The sequence below is a fragment of the Fusarium oxysporum genome, chromosome 5 (assembly GCF_000149955.1).
Source record: "Fusarium oxysporum f. sp. lycopersici 4287 chromosome 5, whole genome shotgun sequence".
NCBI lineage: Eukaryota > Fungi > Ascomycota > Sordariomycetes > Hypocreales > Nectriaceae > Fusarium > Fusarium oxysporum.
The window spans coordinates 1,065,749-1,084,066 of record NC_030990.1 but is presented as its reverse complement, the minus strand read 5'-3'; the positions used below and the strand labels follow the sequence as shown (position 1 = coordinate 1,084,066).

The window sequence follows — 18,318 nt, the reverse complement described above, 5'->3', positions numbered from 1 at the left end:
CGACACGCTATAGGTCGACCAACCCCAGTCCTTCAAAAAGAGGTTATGCTCAGCAAAGACAACCCCAATTGAGCATCACACGGTTGTGGACTAGGCATTAAACGAGTTCAAACGTCTCCGCGGGAATCCTATAAAGAGAGTGCGTCCACTCCGTGGCAATGGCATGAGTTAGTTAGTTGACTGACCTTGGTAGGTGAAGAAAAACATGACGACGAGTCGTGGGTCGAAAATTGGCATTGGCCGAGGTGCCGATTCCGCGACGTCACGTTGTGTTCTAACTTTGATTCATTACTAGTACTTTTCACTCTATTTAAATAAACGTGACCTTTCTTCTATTCAATGGCTTATACTGGTCGTCAAGACATTTTAGTTTGTTTGCTCAATTGATCTCACTATGAGTTCCACACCAACGCCCTCAGATCATCTACCAGACCTAGACTCTAGCGAGGTCACTTATCCAGGTTCCGACATAGCAGCTCCCGCGGCACCAACGAATCCAGAAGAACTCAAGCACGATAAATATCGAGAAAATCGAAGAGGATGGCGTCGAATTGTCGTCAATTTTACTCCGTCGTGGTTCACAGTGACGATGGGCACTGGAATCACGTCTGTTCTCCTCCACAACCTGCCCTACCATGGCCGATGGCTATTCTACGTCTCCTGCATAATATTTTGTCTAAACATTGTGCTATTTACTTTGTTTAGCTGTATATCTATTGTAAGATATACGTATTTCAAAGGGATATGGTATTCAACGTTACGACATCCAGCGCAGGCTGTTTTTCTAGGTATGCATTTCGTTATGTGGCCACTTAATCATAATTGAAGCTAACATTGTCTAAAGGGACCATACCGGTTGGCTTCGCTACAATTATCAATATGATAGTCTTTGTGTGTGTTCCAGCCTGGGGTGATTGGGCTGCCAATTTTGCATGGGCTCTTTGGTGGATAGATGTTGTTATGGCTACTGCTTGTAGTCTCTACATACCGCACTGTATCATGCGAACAGAGGGCGTAAGTAACCTCTAGCTTCCCAGACTCTTGAGGTAGCTTGCTTACACTATAGAGATCACACTTGACCAAGTAAACCCTTCATGGCTCTTCCCCGTCATTGCCGATATCGTCGCCTCCACCTCAGGGGCCATCGTAGCCAATGTTCTACCTAACGACCAACACGCCATATGGACCGTCATTACAAGCTATATTCTATGGGGAACTAGCGTACCCATGGCTATCGTCATTCTCGCCATGTATTACAACCGTCTCATGATTCATGATATTCTTCCCGGCCAAGTTGCTGTGGCATCTTTCATCGCTATCGGCCCTCTTGGTATGGGAGCAGCAGCAATCCAACTCCTCGGCCAAGTCTCTCTCAAACTCTTCGCCAGGAACGATTTCATCCCCAAGGCTCCCATCGCGGGCCAATTCTTCTACCTGACTGGTATTCTCACTGCTCTCATCTTGTGGGGATTCGCTGTTGTGTGGCTCTTCTTTGCTCTCGCCACCATCATCAGACGCCAAGTCACCTTCAATCTTACTTGGTGGGCGTTTACTTTCCCTCTTGGAGTGTTCACAGTTGCGACCACGACACTTGCTCAGGAGCTTCCTTCGAAGTTCTTCAAAGTGCTGGGAACAATATTCTCTGTTGCCGAGTGTTTGTTGTGGATTATGGTGGCGTGTGGTACTATCAAGGCGAGCTTGAACGGCCAGCTATTCCAACCCCCGCCACTGGAAGCGTGGGAGAAGAAAGCAAAGGAAGTTGAAGAGACCGAAAAGACCCAAGATTCACCAGTTTAGAAAGCTGAAGTGGGCATATTAGTACATACGCATGCGCATACATTGCCATAGTCAAGACTATAGACTTGCATATTCTAGAGCCTATACAAAATCGAGAATAGCATATCTTCATAGCACAATCATTTTTAGTTACAATTTACACTTCACTATTAATTTACCTACTTGACTTATACTTGCCTGGCTGGTGAAATACCCTTGAAGTCATCGATATCTGATAACGACCCGGAGCGGGGCCGAATCATACGGCAGACCGACCGGCGAAGACACCGGACTGCCCCATATTTCACCGATCACCGATCTCTCGCGAAATCAATCAACTGTCGCTATGTAACATGATGATTGATATCAGAATTGGTTTAAACGTTGGTAATAAGACTGATAAGCTCAATTCAAAACGGCGCAGCTCCAGATCCAATAACGCTATTGGTCCAAGCTCATAGCTCCAGCTCTCGTCACAGCCACTAAACCCCTAAAACAGCTCCAGCTCCAGCGCCTACCCCACTATAATCCCCTAAAACCTCAAGTCTCGAACCAATCTCAATTGATTCTCCACAACAGCACCCCTCCCCCCTGGCTCCATTCGCCTCCATTCGCCTCCAGAGGCCAGATTGTCTTGTCACCCACAGCCCAACCTGTTTTCCCCCATATTCCATCATCTCCACCAGCTTCTTCTTCTCTTTTTCTCTTCATCTCCCTCCCCCAATCTTCTTCATCGGTGTCTTCTCTATAGGTTCCCCTCATCTTCTCGTCGTCATGTTCTTCAAGGCTTCTTTGCTCGCCCTCGTGGCTGCTCAGGTCTTTGGCGCTGTTGCTCAGGTTCGTGTCGCGCGACAGCTTCATCTCCCCTCCTGCAATTCTAACATCTTAGAAAGGACGCTCCTGAAGCCAATGCCGCTCCCAAGGCTCCTCTCAAGGCTGACATCAAGGCTACTTTCCCCGAAGCTGATATCCTCGGTGTCAAGCTCGTCAATGGTCGTCCTACCAAGGCTGTCATCGAGATCAACAACAAGGATGCCAATGCTATCAATGTCGCCTTCGTCGCTGGCTCTCTCAACACCATGAAGGAGCTTCCCGAGGACAGCCCCCGCTACGCCAGCATCGTGCGCAACTTGACCTCTGTCCAGTACAACATTGAGGTCCCTGCCGGCGAGAAGAAGGAGCTTCCTTTCTCTTTCGCCCAGGATATGCAGCCCCAGGAGGTCCGCGTTGAGCTCTCTGCTGTCGTCACTGATTCTACTGGCAACCTCCACCAGGTCTTGGTTCACAACGGTCCTGCTTCTATCGTCGAGGCTCCCACCAGCTTCCTTGACCCCCAGATGTATGCACTCCCTTCAACCTCCCCACCAATCGCAAGCTAACATCTGTAGTATCTTCCTCTACCTCTTCCTCTCTGCTGCTTTCGCCGGTACTCTCTACTTCGTCTACAAGACCTGGATCGAGGCTCTCTTCCCCCAGGCTAAGCGCCCCCGTACCAACAAGAAGGCCAAGAAGACCATCGATGTTGCTGAGCCTCTCTCCGGTTCCGAGTCTACCCCCGTTGCCGTCCCCTCTGGAAAGGACTACGACGAGAGCTGGATCCCTGACCACCACATCAACCGCCCTGTCGCCCGCCGCGTCAAGTCTGGCGCCAGCGCCAAGACCAAGCGAGTCGATTAAGGAAGTGAGATATCTTCTTTTCGACGTGTTGCGCACATGCGCACTGTATTTTGTGACGAAACCATGTCTGAGTTCCAAGAGTCATGGCGTAAATGCCTGGGTAGACTAGGGGTTGGGTATCATGAGAAATGATCTGACTCGTCACATGGCAATGGATCAAGGGACACCATGAGCCAAAAGTATCTGTTGTATATTATATGTATCAAAACGAGCATCGAGAAAATGACATGCTTTTCCCACCCGTTGCTACGAGACACAACCCATAATCTCAGTGCACCATATCGTGAGCATTGCCACTGCATTCATGATAAAACCCCTGATTTAAACACAAATGAACTTCCGTAGTTGCCAGTGCTTGTGCCGTATGCAGGTACTTGTCGTTGATGTTAACCCATGCGCCAAATCCATTCCTTCATGTCATGATCCTGGTATCTGATCGGTTCTATCCATTCTCTCTTCGGCAGCCTCTGCTGCCAAGTATCCCATGACAGCCTTTTCCTGAAGTCTGATATCCTTTTCGTGTTCAGTGTCTTTGCGAGCAATGTGCCCAAACAGACATTCCCATAAATCATTCTCTTCCACGTTCTCACCAGCCGATTTATCCTTACTCATCAACCGCGAAAGTGATGCCTGCTCAAGCTCCAGAGTGTTTGCTGCCTCGATATTCACGTCGAGAAGTTCAGGTGTCGACTCCTTTGACTTGCCCTTGTTGACACGTCCCATATGCTCCATCCGCCGCTGGACCGAAAGGTTGTAAATTGACTCCTCAACTGTCCCCGACACAAGGTAGAGCCATACAGTTGTTTCGTGCATTTGACCAATCCGATCCACACGGGCAATTGCTTGGAGCTCGAGCGCGGTATTAAGGAGAGGCTCACAGAGAAAGACATGACTTGCATTGACGAGATTGAGGCCACTGGAATGTGCTCTGGCATGAAGAAGAAAGCACTCGACTGAGGCGTTCTCCTTAAACCGTCTGATTCCATCTGGGTCGTCAATCGAGGCATAGCCAATCCTGAATCTTGAAAAGGCGTTGCGCAAAATCCCCAGAAATCCTTTGTATTGCGAGAATACAATCGACTTTGCGCCAGGGTCAGACTCTCGTAACCACATCAAATGTTTGACAAGCGTATCAACTTTCGTGGTAAATGAAGGCCCGTCCAGCTCGATTTTCTGTATCTCAGCCAGCTTGTCTGAGTTAAATTCGGAGTAGATCCCGGTTTTCTTTGGCGAATCGGTTTGTTTTTGTTCAGGGCTATTCTCCGTACTATCTTGACATTGGGTTGGTTCATCGCTATGCACTTTGAGTTGCTGAGGGTTGATAGTAATATCGTGCAAGTTGGATGACTTCAACTTTCTCTTACACACGGGGCAATTGTGGTGAGCTTTAAACCACAACATCATGCACTCCTTGCAAAATTGATGCCCACAGACCGTGAGAACGCCAATAGTAAAATTGGTCTGACAGATGACGCACATTCGCGGCTCGTTAGACTTGTTTCCTGCTTCTTTGAGGTGGAGGACTGGAAAGTTAATTTGGGGTCAAATAATGAGGAGCGTATAACTCACGATATCTGTGTTTAGCTTCTGCTGCAGACAGCCTTTGGCGCATATTTTCCTCAGTCGTCTTCAGCCTCGTCATGAGTTCTTCAGTGACAGGTTCCTCGTAAGGAAGGACACTGTCAGAGACTACTTGCAATTGGCGATAATACTCCAGGCGGAGGTTCATGATGTTCTTGAATTTGTCGACCTCGGCCTCAAGAGCAGTAGTCAGCTTGCTCTGTGTGTTCAAAATTGCTTGCGTTGCTTTGAGTTGTCGATCCGCAATTCTGCCTTCTAGGACGCTTCGTGTGGTATCCCTTGCCAGCTTTGATGTCAAGCCTCGAAACTCGCTGATAGCTTTCCGCATTGAGGTTGATCGTGGCTTGATTTGATCTCGTAATGTAAGAAGCTCAATAAGCTTTTCAGGGGCAGGCCCTTCTTCGTTGGCTGCGAGTCTCAGTGACGTTTGTGTTTCGTGCTTGATCAGCTCGTTAGTCTGCCCAGTCAAAGCATCTTGTCGATCAGCAATGATAGCTCGAAGAGCTTGAACGTAAACCATGAGTTCATCTTGAATTTTGGCTGACTCGCCGTATTCATCTCCAGTGGTTTCGGCATCGTCCTCCTCATCAACCAAAGGCTTCAGAACCAGCCCGACTAGGTGCTCCCTCCATTCATCAATGGCATTTGCTTGGTCGTTCAGTTCGCCGTACAATGCTTCTAGATCGTCGACAATACGACCGCTCTCGATACCTCGTTCCTCATTAACTGTGAGCTCCGGAATCTCAACAAAAGATTGTTCGGATGCCTTCTGTGCCACCTTCGCCATCAGACGGGTTGCTTTGTGATGAGGCTCTTGTAGGATTTCCCTTCGAATAGCCTTTGCTTCCTCGTAGTGCTCATCTTCCAACTTCTTAATACGTAAAAATTCCTCGGATTCGGGCTCAGTCATTTCTGGATTTTCGCGGATCTGGAAGTATGCATTCGCGCAAAAGAAGACGGCCCTGTGGTACATCTCTAATGCTCCACGAAGCCGTCTTCGACTTTCAAACAGTTGACCTTTCTCCTCAACTTCAGAATCATCATCGATATCAGAGTCCTCGTGACTGGCGGGCCTAAGTCTTGACCCAGTCAAAGACTTGAGCTCATCCCGGGATTTGGAAACAAGTTTTTGAGCTTCGTCTCGTCCTGATAACCATATTTCCAGTGCCTCTTTTACGCGGGGGCTGTTTTCGTATAGCTGACCTCGTGTCAGTTTACTGGATAGATAGGCTCTCTCATCTGATCGAATCGCGCTTTCGCTTTGTTCTAGCATAGCATCTAAAACCTCGTCAACGGTCCTCATGGGCCGATTCTTGCTGTTGCCGAGAGTTCGGCGGTTATAACCTGCAACTTCAGGATGCAGCGCAGTCTGTCTGAGTCGAACCAACCAAGTTCTCATGTCTTCGAAATGACTGCGCCCCCTTCGGTCTCATCCGGCTTGGCCAGCTTCAAGCATTTTATAGCTCCATCGTATCAACGGAAAGGCAAAAGCTCAAGTGTCTGTGAATGAGACGTACGCGCCAATTTCCTTGGTGTCTTTGTTTGCGGGGAATGGATCGCCAGCTTCAGATGCTTGGTTTTGTAGCACTGGCGAGATTGCACAGAGCAGCGGTGTGAGTCAAGGTGAGCATGATATGACTGGTGGTGACGGATCAAATCTTGCCATATTTGGTTCACAGAACAATAGGGCTCGTACTGGAGGAAAAGGAGCAAGCCCTGAAGATCCTCAACGTCATTCTTCACTGGAGTACCAGTGATACCCCACGCATTTATCCGAGGAAGAACACGAGCCACTTTCGCGGCTTGGCTGTAACCACTTTCAATCATCTGAGCTTCGTCCAGGCATACTCTCCACCACGAGATTTGCACGAGGGGGGATCTGGGCCGATCATAAACTCTTGCATGCCGCCGTGAGCGCTCTGGAGGTGCTGTCGTGAAGTGAAGCTCAGAGGACAGTACAGAGTATGTTGTGAGAATAATATCGTGACCAGCAAGTTCATCTGTGGCCTGTTGCTCGTCCGCTTCCGAAATCCTTTTCCGACCCTCATAAACTTTGACACTTAAGCCCGGCGCATGGCGAGCAATTTCAGATACCCATTGATCTTTTAATGATGGGGGTGTCACAATTAACGTAGCGCCACTCGGCGTAAGCTTGGCCTGGGACTCATATTCACTCTGAATCAAGGGTCGAGATCGCTGGTGAAGCAAAATCAAGCCAAGAACCTCCAGTGTTTTACCAAGGCCCATCTCCTCTGCCAGAATGCCGCCCTTGATGGAAGCCTCGGCTTGTTGGAACAGCGAAATATCTCTTGTCACCGTATGGAATAGTTCGCTAAAGTAGTACTCATTCCCGGCCACATCCGTCATTTTCTTGAAGTCATACACGCTATCCTGATTTTCAGGTACATATGGGACGATGCGTCGCATATCTGCTGACCACTGCACTCCTTCGCGTTGCAGTAACCACTGTAGTGTGCGCTTTTGGTATGGAAATAACTTCGACTCCAAAGCATCGACTTGAATAGTTTCGGGTGTTTTCTCGTCCTTTTTGGGGACAAAAGCCGCTTCGTAAAAGTCCACGGGAGACCATGTTGGAGCTCTATAAGGTGTGCCTGTTGAGATCGAGCCGCGCAGTAGCAAGTTAATGAATGGCTGGCTGTTTTTGCGATCTAGTGACGATCTGTATTGAGAGTGCGGCGATGGAGATTCATTCCAGTAGAAATTGCGATAGTAAGTCATCTTGACCTGCCTTCCTTGCCACTCAAGTTCCAGGTCGAATGTGCTCCATAGCGCATTCGGCTGTGACGCTCGCTGGGAGGTGCTATCCAAGATGTAAGAAATCTTCATTTGGTCATCTTCTTCCGCTCGTCTTAGCCTGACCGTAACATCCAACGGCTCCGATGGGTAATCCTTCCGCGACTTCATGCGAAGTCGATTGTCCATAAAGTGAATGCTCATGTAGCGATCAACGCTCTTACAAACGAATGATTGACTTTTGGAAGAGGGCCCTGCGCAAGGGCGAGAAATAGTGAATTCTTTCTTTGCGATAGGTATAGCATTCAAGGCTAATGAAGACTCGGTCTTACGACGCTTTGTAGGTGGCCCATTCTCATGGGATGATGATGGTTGATCTGAAGTTTCATTTTCAGGAATCATGATACTAATAAGCCCTTCAACGAATGATGTTGGCATCAAATCTGAAGTTAAAGGTGTGAGCGTGAGTGAATAAAACCCCAATAAGTTAACTCACCATCGAGTCCAACATGTAAGTGAACCGCCTCGGCAGTAGAACGCCGGGAGCGGGCCTTGTTGCGGGCCATGGTTGATAGTAATTGTTTGTTATCATTTACCACTGATGGTTGGTAGATTGAGATGCCCCAAACCTGAGGTCACGAAATATTATAGATGACTCAACATGAAATCGAGTATGTAGGAGGGAAGAAGGTAGGAGGAGGATGTAGGCATTTGAGGTGGGATATCAGCCTGGTTGGTTATAAGTGGGGCGTTATCGGATAGCCAGGGATTAGCGCCACAGTTCTGAGGAGCATCAGCCACAGAAACAGCCTTGCTGACATAACGAGGACCCATCGTCAAATTTCGAGATCAACGTTCGGCTTGTGAGACTTCGTTGATTGAGGTAGCGGCTGAACTTGTGTCATTCGACCCATTGAGCAGCGTAAGTTTATGATAGGAAATTGATACTCTCAACCGTGGTCTCTAACATAAGTTTCTAGAAAATGAAGGGCGAACGATTCAGGTCAACATTTGGCCTGCTTCTGCAGAGCGGCAGCGCCTTTTCAAGGACAGGACAGATCCGACAACTTCACAAGACACGGCCTGCGCACCCGATCCCCAAGCCCCGACCATTCGTTCCCGATGTGCCGACCTTCCTCACCTTGATCGGCCGTGGCCTCAACAAGTACGCCAACAAGTTTCCCTCGTGGAACGCTCTCTTCTCCCTCACCTCGCCAGAACTCAAGGAATTGGGCATCGAACCACCCCGAAACCGAAGATACCTTTTGCATTGGATGCAGCGATATAGAAAGGGTTCGTTGGGCCCTGGTGGAGACTTTGAATATGTCAAGGATGGACAAGCTCTCTTGAAGGTCGCAACACCGCCTCCTTCAGCCCTCAGTGATACGAAATGGGTTGTCAACGTACCTCACGATTTTACGCCTGATAAAAAAATTCCTCGAAAGGCTGTTAAGGACTCTACGGGCGAAGAGGACACTGGTTCATATTTGATCCGACCAAACGGATATCGGGTCGTTGGTCACCAGACGATTGCTGGGCCATTTGCCCAACCCATCTCTGGAACATCAGGCGCTATTGTGAAGGTTACGGAAGGCATGTGGGAGGATCGCCAGGGTCGCAAGATTGACGGTGGTGAGCGCAGAAGGGCTGAGGTCCGATTCAAGAAGAGGTCGGCAGAGCGAAGAGCTGAGCGTGAGGCTGAGATGCTGGCCAATATGTAATAGTTGTGTAAAAGACAAAGACACAACATGTACATTTACAACTGTAGTTTTAGCAGATATGACTGGGGTTTATGGATGGCTGAGCAAAAGCATGTTTCACTCAAGTGCTGTTCTCGGGTATCTTTTGGTGTGCAAAAAGACTTGATAGCATATTATCAAATCTGTCTCGTATCTGGTATATCGGTTTGCCATATTCGTTTGGAGAGGCTGTGTGAACATTATGTCAGCGATTATGGGAGATATCATCCTGAGGCATGGTATCAGAACCAACGCCTTACTGCCTGGTGTATTTTTTACCTCTTGGCAGGCAGAAAGAGAAGCTATTCTTGATGTAAATCCCGGATCTTATTTTCGGTAAATTCGGAGCTTATTTCGACGTCACTTGAGGTCTCTTTCGAATTTCTGCAGTGGGCCATCAAGTCCTGGAAGTCATATTGTCAAAACTCCAAAGAACAGTAGGCTATGCTGAACTAATGCAACTGTGCCGTGCCCTCTTGACACCACCAAAATGTTCACATGGCGCATGGTTTACAATAGCTGAATCTCTTTAGGTGTGTAATTCTATATTTGAGCATGTTATGAATGATGTTGATGCTGCACCGCCCGTTGATGGAAACCAGATCCCCTGCTCTGTCTATTATGTGATTCACCTGACAAAAGAAGCATGCTGTGCGGGGATCATGCTGGTTTCTTTATTTTAAGCTTCTTCTTCGATTGACTAATATTCTTGAGGCAGTGAAGCTGGGTACCTTACCCATGTCTTGTACTTGATGCCTCCCAAGTGCTGTATCAACAAGCATTGAGAGGTGGGTTAATTATAGTTGCATATCGGATACCCTCAATTCCGACTAATGCTGAAGACATAACGGCATATGTATGGTGGGCTTTCACCTAGTTGTTCTCTGACTAGTTCACTAGCTTCATGTTGGTTAATTTGAAGATGGTAGTTTGTATGCAGCCACTTTCACGATGTGACAAAGAACAGAAATAGAAAATGCCATCTCCGCGCATGACGAAGAAATGGAGGTGGCTGTATGTGCAATAATACCTTGCTATCTTCATATCGTATCCTTGACTGGGTGAGGTTCTTCTGATTGTGACTTACACGTTGATGAAAACCTTGTCTCATGCAATTGTATGCCGAGAAGCACTCTCATACCTTTTCGATCAATGTTCATTAATTTTTCGTGGCTTGGTCCTTGCTATGAAGAAATTCACGATACCTAACGTCCGTGCAGATTGGCGAATATCTCGCATTCGCCTAACTGATCAGCAAATGAATCGTAAGAGGGTGGCCCCCAACTGTCGGTGTTAGAGTTTCAGCTACCGCCGCTTGATCAAGGGACCTTTTGTTTGGCATATTCTTTATGGACAGCCAAGAGCTAATTATGACGAATGAAAACGGTTTCGTAACCACCTCCGGGGCATTAAATTTCACAGGGAGATGTAACATTGCAGAGGCTGCCTAGAATTGGCTTTGTTTTTGCTAAGGTTGTTCTGGGCTCCAAGCATATGGCGTCGATCATCCGGTATCGCGGATACAGTGTAGCCCTGACGAGCTGAGGCTTGTGATTGATAATCATGAAATTGAGGTTCCTGGAATTTCCTAGCGACGGCAGATCGACTTGGGCTTCAGAGATCACGCGCGCCCTTTGAGAGACAGATATGTACCTAGCGTGAGGGTTTTCTCGTAGCCACCTTGACCTCGTTACGATTATTTTGTGGTCTCGAGACAAGAGTAGCATAACTTTACTCATCTCATCCCTATTCTCACCGACTGCTTGGTTCGGCGATGCATGAATTGACCCTCCACGATCCCATTGAGGGATGTTGTGCGAGTGCGTGTTCATAGGGCTGATGGTTTAACATGATCGTGATGATATCAAAACGTGTCCTCATATCCCATGTATAGACATACGTACGTCTAAGACAGGTCATGATGTGGAAGCCTTGAGGCAACGACTTTACTACGCAAGGCAGCCCTCTTTGGAAAAAAGATCCTGGTCATTAAGACGGGAGGGAACTTAAAACATACATAACGCTCAAGCATAACATACGGTGTGGTATGTGACACTGAGATACTTGCTGTATGCACAGTGCAGTGCAGCAAAATGACCTCAGCTAAAACGTGTCCAAGTTCTCGGGCCCGTTCCTAATGAAATCTGGCTCCAGCTAAGATATCCGTAGTTGCACTGGCGATGACTCCTCTGAATCCCTGTCCATGATTATCCGGCACGCAAGATCCGGGGATGTCGGGTCGGAATCGCAGGGTGTATCTTGTGACTAGATTATCCGTGATGAGCCTTTTCTGTTCCCTAGAAAATCCGATTAAATGCCTATATCTTCCTATAGACTTGGTTAAAGACGTTGGATATTGCATCACAGGCATGATGTACGTACAATGGCCATGGATGAGTACGTACCTATCTAGGCCAAAGAATACATCTGCCTTACAAGGCCCATCTAGCACGTCCCACCCTTTTCATTACCTTGTGGCCCCAAGACCCGACTCCCCGTCCGTCGTATACCTCGCATTCCCGTTTTTGCTCCCCTTCTCAGGTTCAGGGCGACGGGTGGCTTAGCAACGCGGATTTTCACATCAGTTAGTGTTCCATTGGCTTTCTCCAACTTACACTGTTTCGAACCATGACAGCAAATTAGCGTGACTTGTTGCGAATGCACGTTTGCAGGGGGCTTACAGAGGAGACGCGTGCAAGAGGTACATACGTGGTCTGGATTCCTTTAATCACACGAAACTCAACCATATCTTTAAAGAGTAGGTATTTCGATCTCAGCTGTGACGTCGTCACTGTACGTGGGCACATACGTGTTACTGTACAGTTCTCGACCTGAAGTGTAGTAGCCTAAGGTATTGCTTTGAGATTAGCCCCATGGGGGGACGTTTGTAAGTCGGTGATTACAAGGTTTCCAGAGTATGACTCCTTCGCCGTCATGGGTCCAAGATAGCTTGCATGTACCTTACGTACAGTCTCTCCCTTGAATATCTGTGAGAATACGTATGTTGGTGCACCACGCGACCTGGAGAGGCCTCAGTCATGAACAAGAAATGATTTCGGATCTGATATCGCTTGAAAAGAGGCTGCCGTGTTGACGCACACCCTTGAACTTGGGCTCGTCTTACACGCCATTCCACGCATCTGGTGGTGTACCTTAACAAGGTTGTTTAGTGCATTTTTATCCAGTCTGTACCGTTTTAGTTCTTTGCCTGTTCTCTCCGCCCCCTGCAACTAAGGCATGGGCCACTTATGGATATCATGGCTGATGCAAATCCTTCTTAGTCGAAGCGAATGGCGAGCAACGCCTATCAGAATTCGGTTTTTGACTCGAATGTATCTGTAGCAAAGACTCACCTCCAATTGCTTAATTTCCCGAAAACCTCTTCCTGACGCATCCGCCTCGTGCCCTCCTCGTAATCTCCATACGTCAATTCTGCCCTACCCGGCTCCGCCGTTGAACCTCTACCCTCCATCTTTGATACAGTCACTCACTCACTGTCCAAGATACCCCCGGTCCTGGCCGATTCAATCATCCCGCTGTCGCATGGGTCCTAGTTAACTCACTTCCTGGGTCCTTCAGGTACTAGTGTACTACCTATCATGGCCCAGGGTTTAAAAGTCGTTGCCTTACATGTATGTGGCTTCGTCCCTCGTTTTCGAGTTTCGTTCATACCATATCCTAATACAATTAAACTCTAACCGACTTCAAGACATCCCTATTCTGTCTGCCTAGTTATCAATCTCAGACTTCTAGTACAAGGGTGTAGTTTGTTTCAGTTGTCATTGCTACACTACAACTTTGTCGTCTCAGTCTCAGCATAAAAGTCCTACAACTTAGATGGTTCCCCCCTATTGTGTCAACAAACTCAATACCATCTTTTCAAGGCCTCCAATTTGATGACTCTCTGAGAGTAGATGTCCTTGCCGAATCAGTCGCCATCGGAATTACAAACTCCAGAAATTCGCATTCAGAGTGCTTCCCCTGACCAAGAAACAGAGGAAAAGGAGAGATCAGGCGGCAAACGCTCCAAATCTCCTTCAAAACTTGCACCAACACGTCAAACAAGGTCGCAATCCTCAAGTCACAAAGACAAGAAGAAGGGATCTTCTTCCAAATCAGGTTCTCATTCTTCTGAAAAGAGCAAAATGGGCGGAAGTTCAAAACATAGCTCTCACAGCTCCCATAAGGGCAGCTCTTCTACACATTCCTCAAAAAAGTCAAAGTCAAGTTCAGTCGATGATGTCGACTGGTCAGATATCACAGATCCTGAAGAGAGACGAAGAATTCAGAACCGTATTGCTCAACGCAAGTTCAGTAAGTAGCAAGAATTCTGAAAAGCAATCATGTGACTAACAGAATTACCCAGGAGAAAAGGCTCGGGAAAACAAGGAGAGAGCCGAGAGAGATTCTCGAAATCAGGAGTACGCTGGCAACAGCTATCGCATTCCCTCTGTCAACGACTTCAACTCCTATTCAGACCCTTCAGGGCTTCCCTGGGGCAGCATGAACATCGGCCACTTTGCTGGTCGTAGTCAGGAGGCCGAAAGTCGGCACAGCAGCAGTAGAAGGGGAACACACAGCGCAGACGATAGCTTTGCTACAGCGACATACAGTGCTTCTCCCTCATACGGCACGCAATGGGCACAAGCAAGTTACGGTGAAAGCAGTGGAGCAGACGAGATGTATTACGATGATTCTTATCTATACGACCCAAATGCTGGGCAATAAGTTGAGAACAAGCTATTGTAAGATCAACCCCTATTCTCTCGGTTCCCTCGACTAACATCGATACAGTGGTTTTCGTACTTGGGAATAGAAGGAATTGAACGGACTTACCACGATTAATGCCATTGTATAATTTATCACACACCCTCTTCTGGAGTTTTTGTTTTGGTATTACCCCGCTCGCTCACATGGAGTTGGTCTTCTTGGGCTGGATTGCTATTCTTGGATGCGGCTGAGACTTGGGACGGGATGATTCAAAGCGGTCAGGCAAGGCAAGGGGTGAAGGGCTAATTACGAGAGGAAAGGAGATCTCTCTTTCTATTCATAGATCATGTTTTACCATACCTAGGGCACTCCTCTACTCTGCTACTGGTTGGCGTTAAAGATGGCGGCAAGGGGGATGACTTTGCATAATAAGACAAGATTTGATCCAATTCGCTGCATGATAAATTGTCCTATGACTAGCTTTGAGGGTTTGATAAGCTGACAGTGGTATATGGGGGATATGAGTTGTGTTGACCAATGAATGGCTACTTCATGTCGCATTTTGAGGTCTAATGGTATGTCTATGTACTAAAGTCCTATATACGAGAATGCGGCCTCCGACTTATATAGCGCTATTTTAATGAAGGTATACAGCAACCCCTGAGAACTGAAGTATGCCTTGCTCCAACCTTGCCCATTTCACAAGAAGTGGCCTGATATGGACATGATCTCCCCATGTTTATTACCAGTCTACATGATAACATTAAGACATAGACTATTATTCTCTTGTATACTCCGAAGAGTTTTAATTGAGATTTGAACCATATAGCCTCGCCTCTTCTGTGAAATTAAGCAGTATTGAATGTTTCCGGCGTGTATCGTCTGGTAACCACCAACCAGTTCATATATATCCCGTTCAACAGAATGTTCTCAAAACCTACAATATGCAATGGACATTTTGCATTCAAGAATTATTTCGGCATTAACTGTGCGAGGGAGGAATATGTAAGCAGAGCTGTTCTCGCTCAGTAGTGGTATTCGATAAGAGAGTTGTAGACATGTGCCCACTTAATCTCAGAACGGAGGGTCAATAATAACCTCTTGAGAGGCCGCAAACTCCCACTCATCTTAAGCAACGCATGTATCAGCCTCCTAGGTGTCAGTTACTTACATCTAGGTTTGGTCGTTCCAGAGTGAGTTACTGAAGGACAATGTAATATGCATGCTATGAGTGTAATACGTCAGGGCAGACAGAGCTTGACCATCTTTTCCTCAACGCCAAAATTTAACCCCATAAACACAAGGTTTCGACTAACTCACTTTATCTCCTGGATTAAACCAATTCTGGGACTCTATCGAAGCTCTTGTTATCCAATGCTGAACAGCTTGCAATGAATAAGGAGCTTAGGCGTGCAAGCTGGTGTGTAAACCGGCGATTGCCTGTTTAGGCAATTGTTGGCTCCACCCTGGTAAGTAGTGGAAAGGCTCGAAACGCAATGCCCCTGCTTCCATGTGCACAAACAGTTCCTGCCCCACATCCAAGTTCAACGCTTGGTCCCCTGTCAACTTTTTCTCACCGCCCGGCAGAAAAAGTGGTGATTCTGCCCGGTGCTGCTGCGCATTTCATGAAGCTATCGTCGATTCTTCTTTGCGCCATTCACCACTCAACCTTGAACACTAAGAGATTGACTTTCTTACTGATTTTTGGCAAACGGCAACGAGCTTATCGAAACTTCTAATTGTCCTCCTACTTCCAACTCTATACCCAATTTGTTTTTTGTCATTCCAATACCGTCATCATGTCGTCGTCCACAACTGGCGGTGTTTCTCTCAACCCTGAGGTGAAGTCCAAGAAGGGTAAGTCATATATAGCTGCTGCTTTCTTCAGCCCTTTATCCTAGTCTACGAAGCTTATCTAACGTTTGCGACATGCAGACAAGAACCTGAAGCGCAAGCAAGACAAGTCAACCAAGCTTGAGCAGCGCAAGAAGAAGCGTTCCGCCAAAGCAGAGAAGCGAGCCGTCAAGGCTGCCGGTGCCGTCAGTGCTGAGCCCAAGGAGGTCGTTGGTGGCAAGCCCCGAAAGTCAAAGACCGTGGCAAAGAAAACCGTCAATGCTTCCAAGCGCAAGGAAAAGCTAAAGGCTCGTGCCGAAAAGCTTCAGGAAAAGGCAAACTTGTTGTTGGCCGAGGCCAAGAAAGCCGCTGCCCAGTATCAAGCACTTCTTGACGCCGAGGTAAGTTCACCCATCCCATGATTGTTTATTTACACACTGATCCCCCTCACCAGAAAACCGCCAACGAGTCCAAGTCTGAGCAGGACGACGATACCTCTTCTGATTCCGATACTTCAGATTCTGGTTCCGATAGCTCATCTGAGGATGAGGGAGGTGCTCCAGTGGCCAAGCAGCCGACCGAAGTTCCTACAAACATCCCAGCCGACGAGGTCGTGATGAAGCACCGCCGACTGAGCAACGCCACTTCCGAACGAAGCCATGTTTCCGCCGCCGATATCTCCCCCGAGGCAAAGGAAGAGCCCAAGGAATCCAAGAAGGAGAAGAAAAGCAAGAAGGGAAAAAAAGTGAGACTCGTCGAGCCTGAGAAGGCAGAGGAAGAGGCTGTCGAATCTGAGGCTGAGGTTGAGGATCCCAAGGCATCTGACAAGAAGGCCAAGAAGGCCGAGAAGAAGAGGAAGCGAGCCGAGACCAAGGACAAGAAGGAAAAGGAGCCCGAGTCTGCAGCTCAGGCTGAACAATGGCAAGTCGACGATCTCGAGGGAGGCTCTGCTCGACAGGCCAAGTTTCTCCGACTTTTGGGTGGAAAGAAGGCTGGTGCTAGTGTTGCCGCTTCCCATAACACCAAGGGCGCATCCGACTCGACCAAGGCCGAGGCTGACATCCAGAAGCAGTTCGAGGCTGGTATGAAGATGAAGAACGATGGTGGCAGCAAGCGTCGTGGTCTTGGTGCATAGTTGTGTGACGCAAAGTATGTGTTTCGTGTTGGCATTCGCATTTGAAGCTCGTGGCTTCGCACAAGCTCTCCCCATATAAAGAAAGGGCTGTTATTTTAATTCACGGTTCACGGCATGGCGTCAGGTAGACAAAAAGCAAAGAAATAAACCCTCTTGTTTTGTTCTTCGAAAAGAAGTCGATTTATGTTGATTCCAGATTGCGCCTGTTCTCCCTAAGTCGAGTTCCTGTGAATTCAACACAGGTTCCCCCATGGCGAAATACAATTATATGTGCCCTTCCACCCTTTCAGCTTCTTTGAACGATGGACTGGTGCCCCATGCTTGTCCATAGCTTTTAGATGGCTCGCAGACCCTTACTCTCCCAGATATAAAAAAATGCAGTACCATCGCTGAGAGCGAGGTCTGGTAAGGGTATTCGTTTTGGTTGTTGTTTGTGTTTATGTTGTTATAGTATAGAAAGGTTCAATTGGTGGAAGCTTAACCGAAGAATCGGGAGATACCCTCGAAGACGAGACCACCAAAGATGACGAACCCAAGGATAGCTGCAGTGGCAAATTGTTAGTAAAGCCCAGCTCCTTGAACCATGGAAGTTCACGTATACGTACAGATCCAGAACAGGGAGATAGGAGACTTCTGAACCTTCTCGACACGCTTCTTAATCTGATCCTCCGACTTGCCCATCCTGGCTTCATTGCCCTTGGCAAAGGCCTCGTTGCGTCGTCGCTGCTGGGGAGTTTGCGCCTGCAAGGAAGTATCATGTTAGCTCCATCATGAGATCGGCACTGGTTCATGTCGGAGGGTCCAGGCTGTGGCGTACCATTGTGTCTAGCTGTGAGAGTTGGAGTAAAAAGGTTGGAAAGAAATATACAGAAGAATTGAGAGTAGAACGGTTTCAAATATTGTAAACGGTCCTTGTTACATTAAAGTACTGAGATCGTATTAAGGGACAGATTTCAAGGGCCCGTGAGGGAAGGGAAGATTAAATGGGCTGCTAACAATTTTGGGGACATGTGTTCCTTTCCTTTCCCCTTAAAGATAGACAAGGGAAGGTGATAGGGGAGCCTAGAGTAAAGACCCTCTCTTTCCCCCACCGGCCCCGCCCCCACTTCACTG

General features: G+C 47.7%; 7 protein-coding genes across 12 annotated transcripts; 5 read left to right on the top strand and 2 right to left on the bottom strand.

Moving 5' to 3' along the window:
- The first annotated feature begins 53 nt into the window (after window positions 1-53).
- FOXG_01481 (uncharacterized protein) lies at window positions 54-1,954 on the top strand. The gene is made up of 4 exons (XM_018378328.1): window positions 54-139; window positions 194-788; window positions 845-1,014; window positions 1,069-1,954. The coding sequence occupies exons 2-4, from the start codon at window positions 395-397 to the stop codon at window positions 1,795-1,797; spliced, it is 1,293 nt and encodes a 430-aa protein (XP_018234233.1). The 5' UTR covers window positions 54-139; window positions 194-394; the 3' UTR covers window positions 1,798-1,954.
- Window positions 1,955-2,404: 450 nt separating this feature from the next.
- On the top strand, window positions 2,405-6,446 carry FOXG_01480 (uncharacterized protein). Its single transcript, XM_018378327.1, has 3 exons — window positions 2,405-2,613; window positions 2,670-3,115; window positions 3,165-6,446. Exons 1-3 carry the CDS (start codon window positions 2,551-2,553, stop codon window positions 3,451-3,453), a joined length of 798 nt encoding a protein of 265 aa, XP_018234232.1. The 5' UTR covers window positions 2,405-2,550; the 3' UTR covers window positions 3,454-6,446.
- On the bottom strand, window positions 3,871-8,354 carry FOXG_01479 (uncharacterized protein; the record flags this gene model as incomplete). Its single annotated transcript, XM_018378326.1, has 5 exons — window positions 3,871-4,955; window positions 5,023-6,378; window positions 6,552-8,042; window positions 8,121-8,165; window positions 8,285-8,354. The coding sequence occupies 5 exons, from the start codon at window positions 8,352-8,354 to the stop codon at window positions 3,871-3,873; spliced, it is 4,047 nt and encodes a 1,348-aa protein (XP_018234231.1).
- Window positions 8,355-8,449: 95 nt separating this feature from the next.
- On the top strand, window positions 8,450-10,032 carry FOXG_01478 (uncharacterized protein; the record flags this gene model as incomplete). The annotated part of the gene is made up of 3 exons (XM_018378325.1): window positions 8,450-8,459; window positions 8,616-8,710; window positions 8,769-10,032. The coding sequence occupies 3 exons, from the start codon at window positions 8,450-8,452 to the stop codon at window positions 9,507-9,509; spliced, it is 846 nt and encodes a 281-aa protein (XP_018234230.1). The 3' UTR covers window positions 9,510-10,032.
- Window positions 10,033-11,764: 1,732 nt separating this feature from the next.
- FOXG_01477 (uncharacterized protein) lies at window positions 11,765-14,692 on the top strand. Of its 6 annotated transcripts, XM_018378320.1 has the most exons (6): window positions 11,765-12,111; window positions 12,163-12,711; window positions 12,809-13,159; window positions 13,237-13,841; window positions 13,894-14,272; window positions 14,322-14,688. In XM_018378320.1, exons 4-5 carry the CDS (start codon window positions 13,442-13,444, stop codon window positions 14,253-14,255), a joined length of 762 nt encoding a protein of 253 aa, XP_018234225.1. In that variant the 5' UTR covers window positions 11,765-12,111; window positions 12,163-12,711; window positions 12,809-13,159; window positions 13,237-13,441; the 3' UTR covers window positions 14,256-14,272; window positions 14,322-14,688. The 6 variants fall into 6 exon arrangements, with proteins under 6 accessions (XP_018234225.1, XP_018234224.1, XP_018234229.1 ...); XM_018378319.1 differs by having other exon boundaries at window positions 12,809-13,841; XM_018378324.1 differs by lacking the exon at window positions 11,765-12,111 and having other exon boundaries at window positions 12,711-13,159; window positions 14,322-14,692.
- Window positions 14,693-15,861: 1,169 nt separating this feature from the next.
- Window positions 15,862-17,782, top strand: FOXG_01476 (uncharacterized protein). Its single transcript, XM_018378318.1, has 3 exons — window positions 15,862-16,094; window positions 16,173-16,471; window positions 16,525-17,782. The coding sequence occupies exons 1-3, from the start codon at window positions 16,037-16,039 to the stop codon at window positions 17,203-17,205; spliced, it is 1,038 nt and encodes a 345-aa protein (XP_018234223.1). The 5' UTR covers window positions 15,862-16,036; the 3' UTR covers window positions 17,206-17,782.
- Window positions 17,135-18,227, bottom strand: FOXG_01475 (uncharacterized protein). Its single transcript, XM_018378317.1, has 3 exons — window positions 18,023-18,227; window positions 17,811-17,946; window positions 17,135-17,747 (listed from the first exon to the last, which is right to left on the bottom strand). Exons 1-3 carry the CDS (start codon window positions 18,023-18,025, stop codon window positions 17,683-17,685), a joined length of 204 nt encoding a protein of 67 aa, XP_018234222.1. The 5' UTR covers window positions 18,026-18,227; the 3' UTR covers window positions 17,135-17,682.
- Window positions 18,228-18,318: the final 91 nt, after the last annotated feature.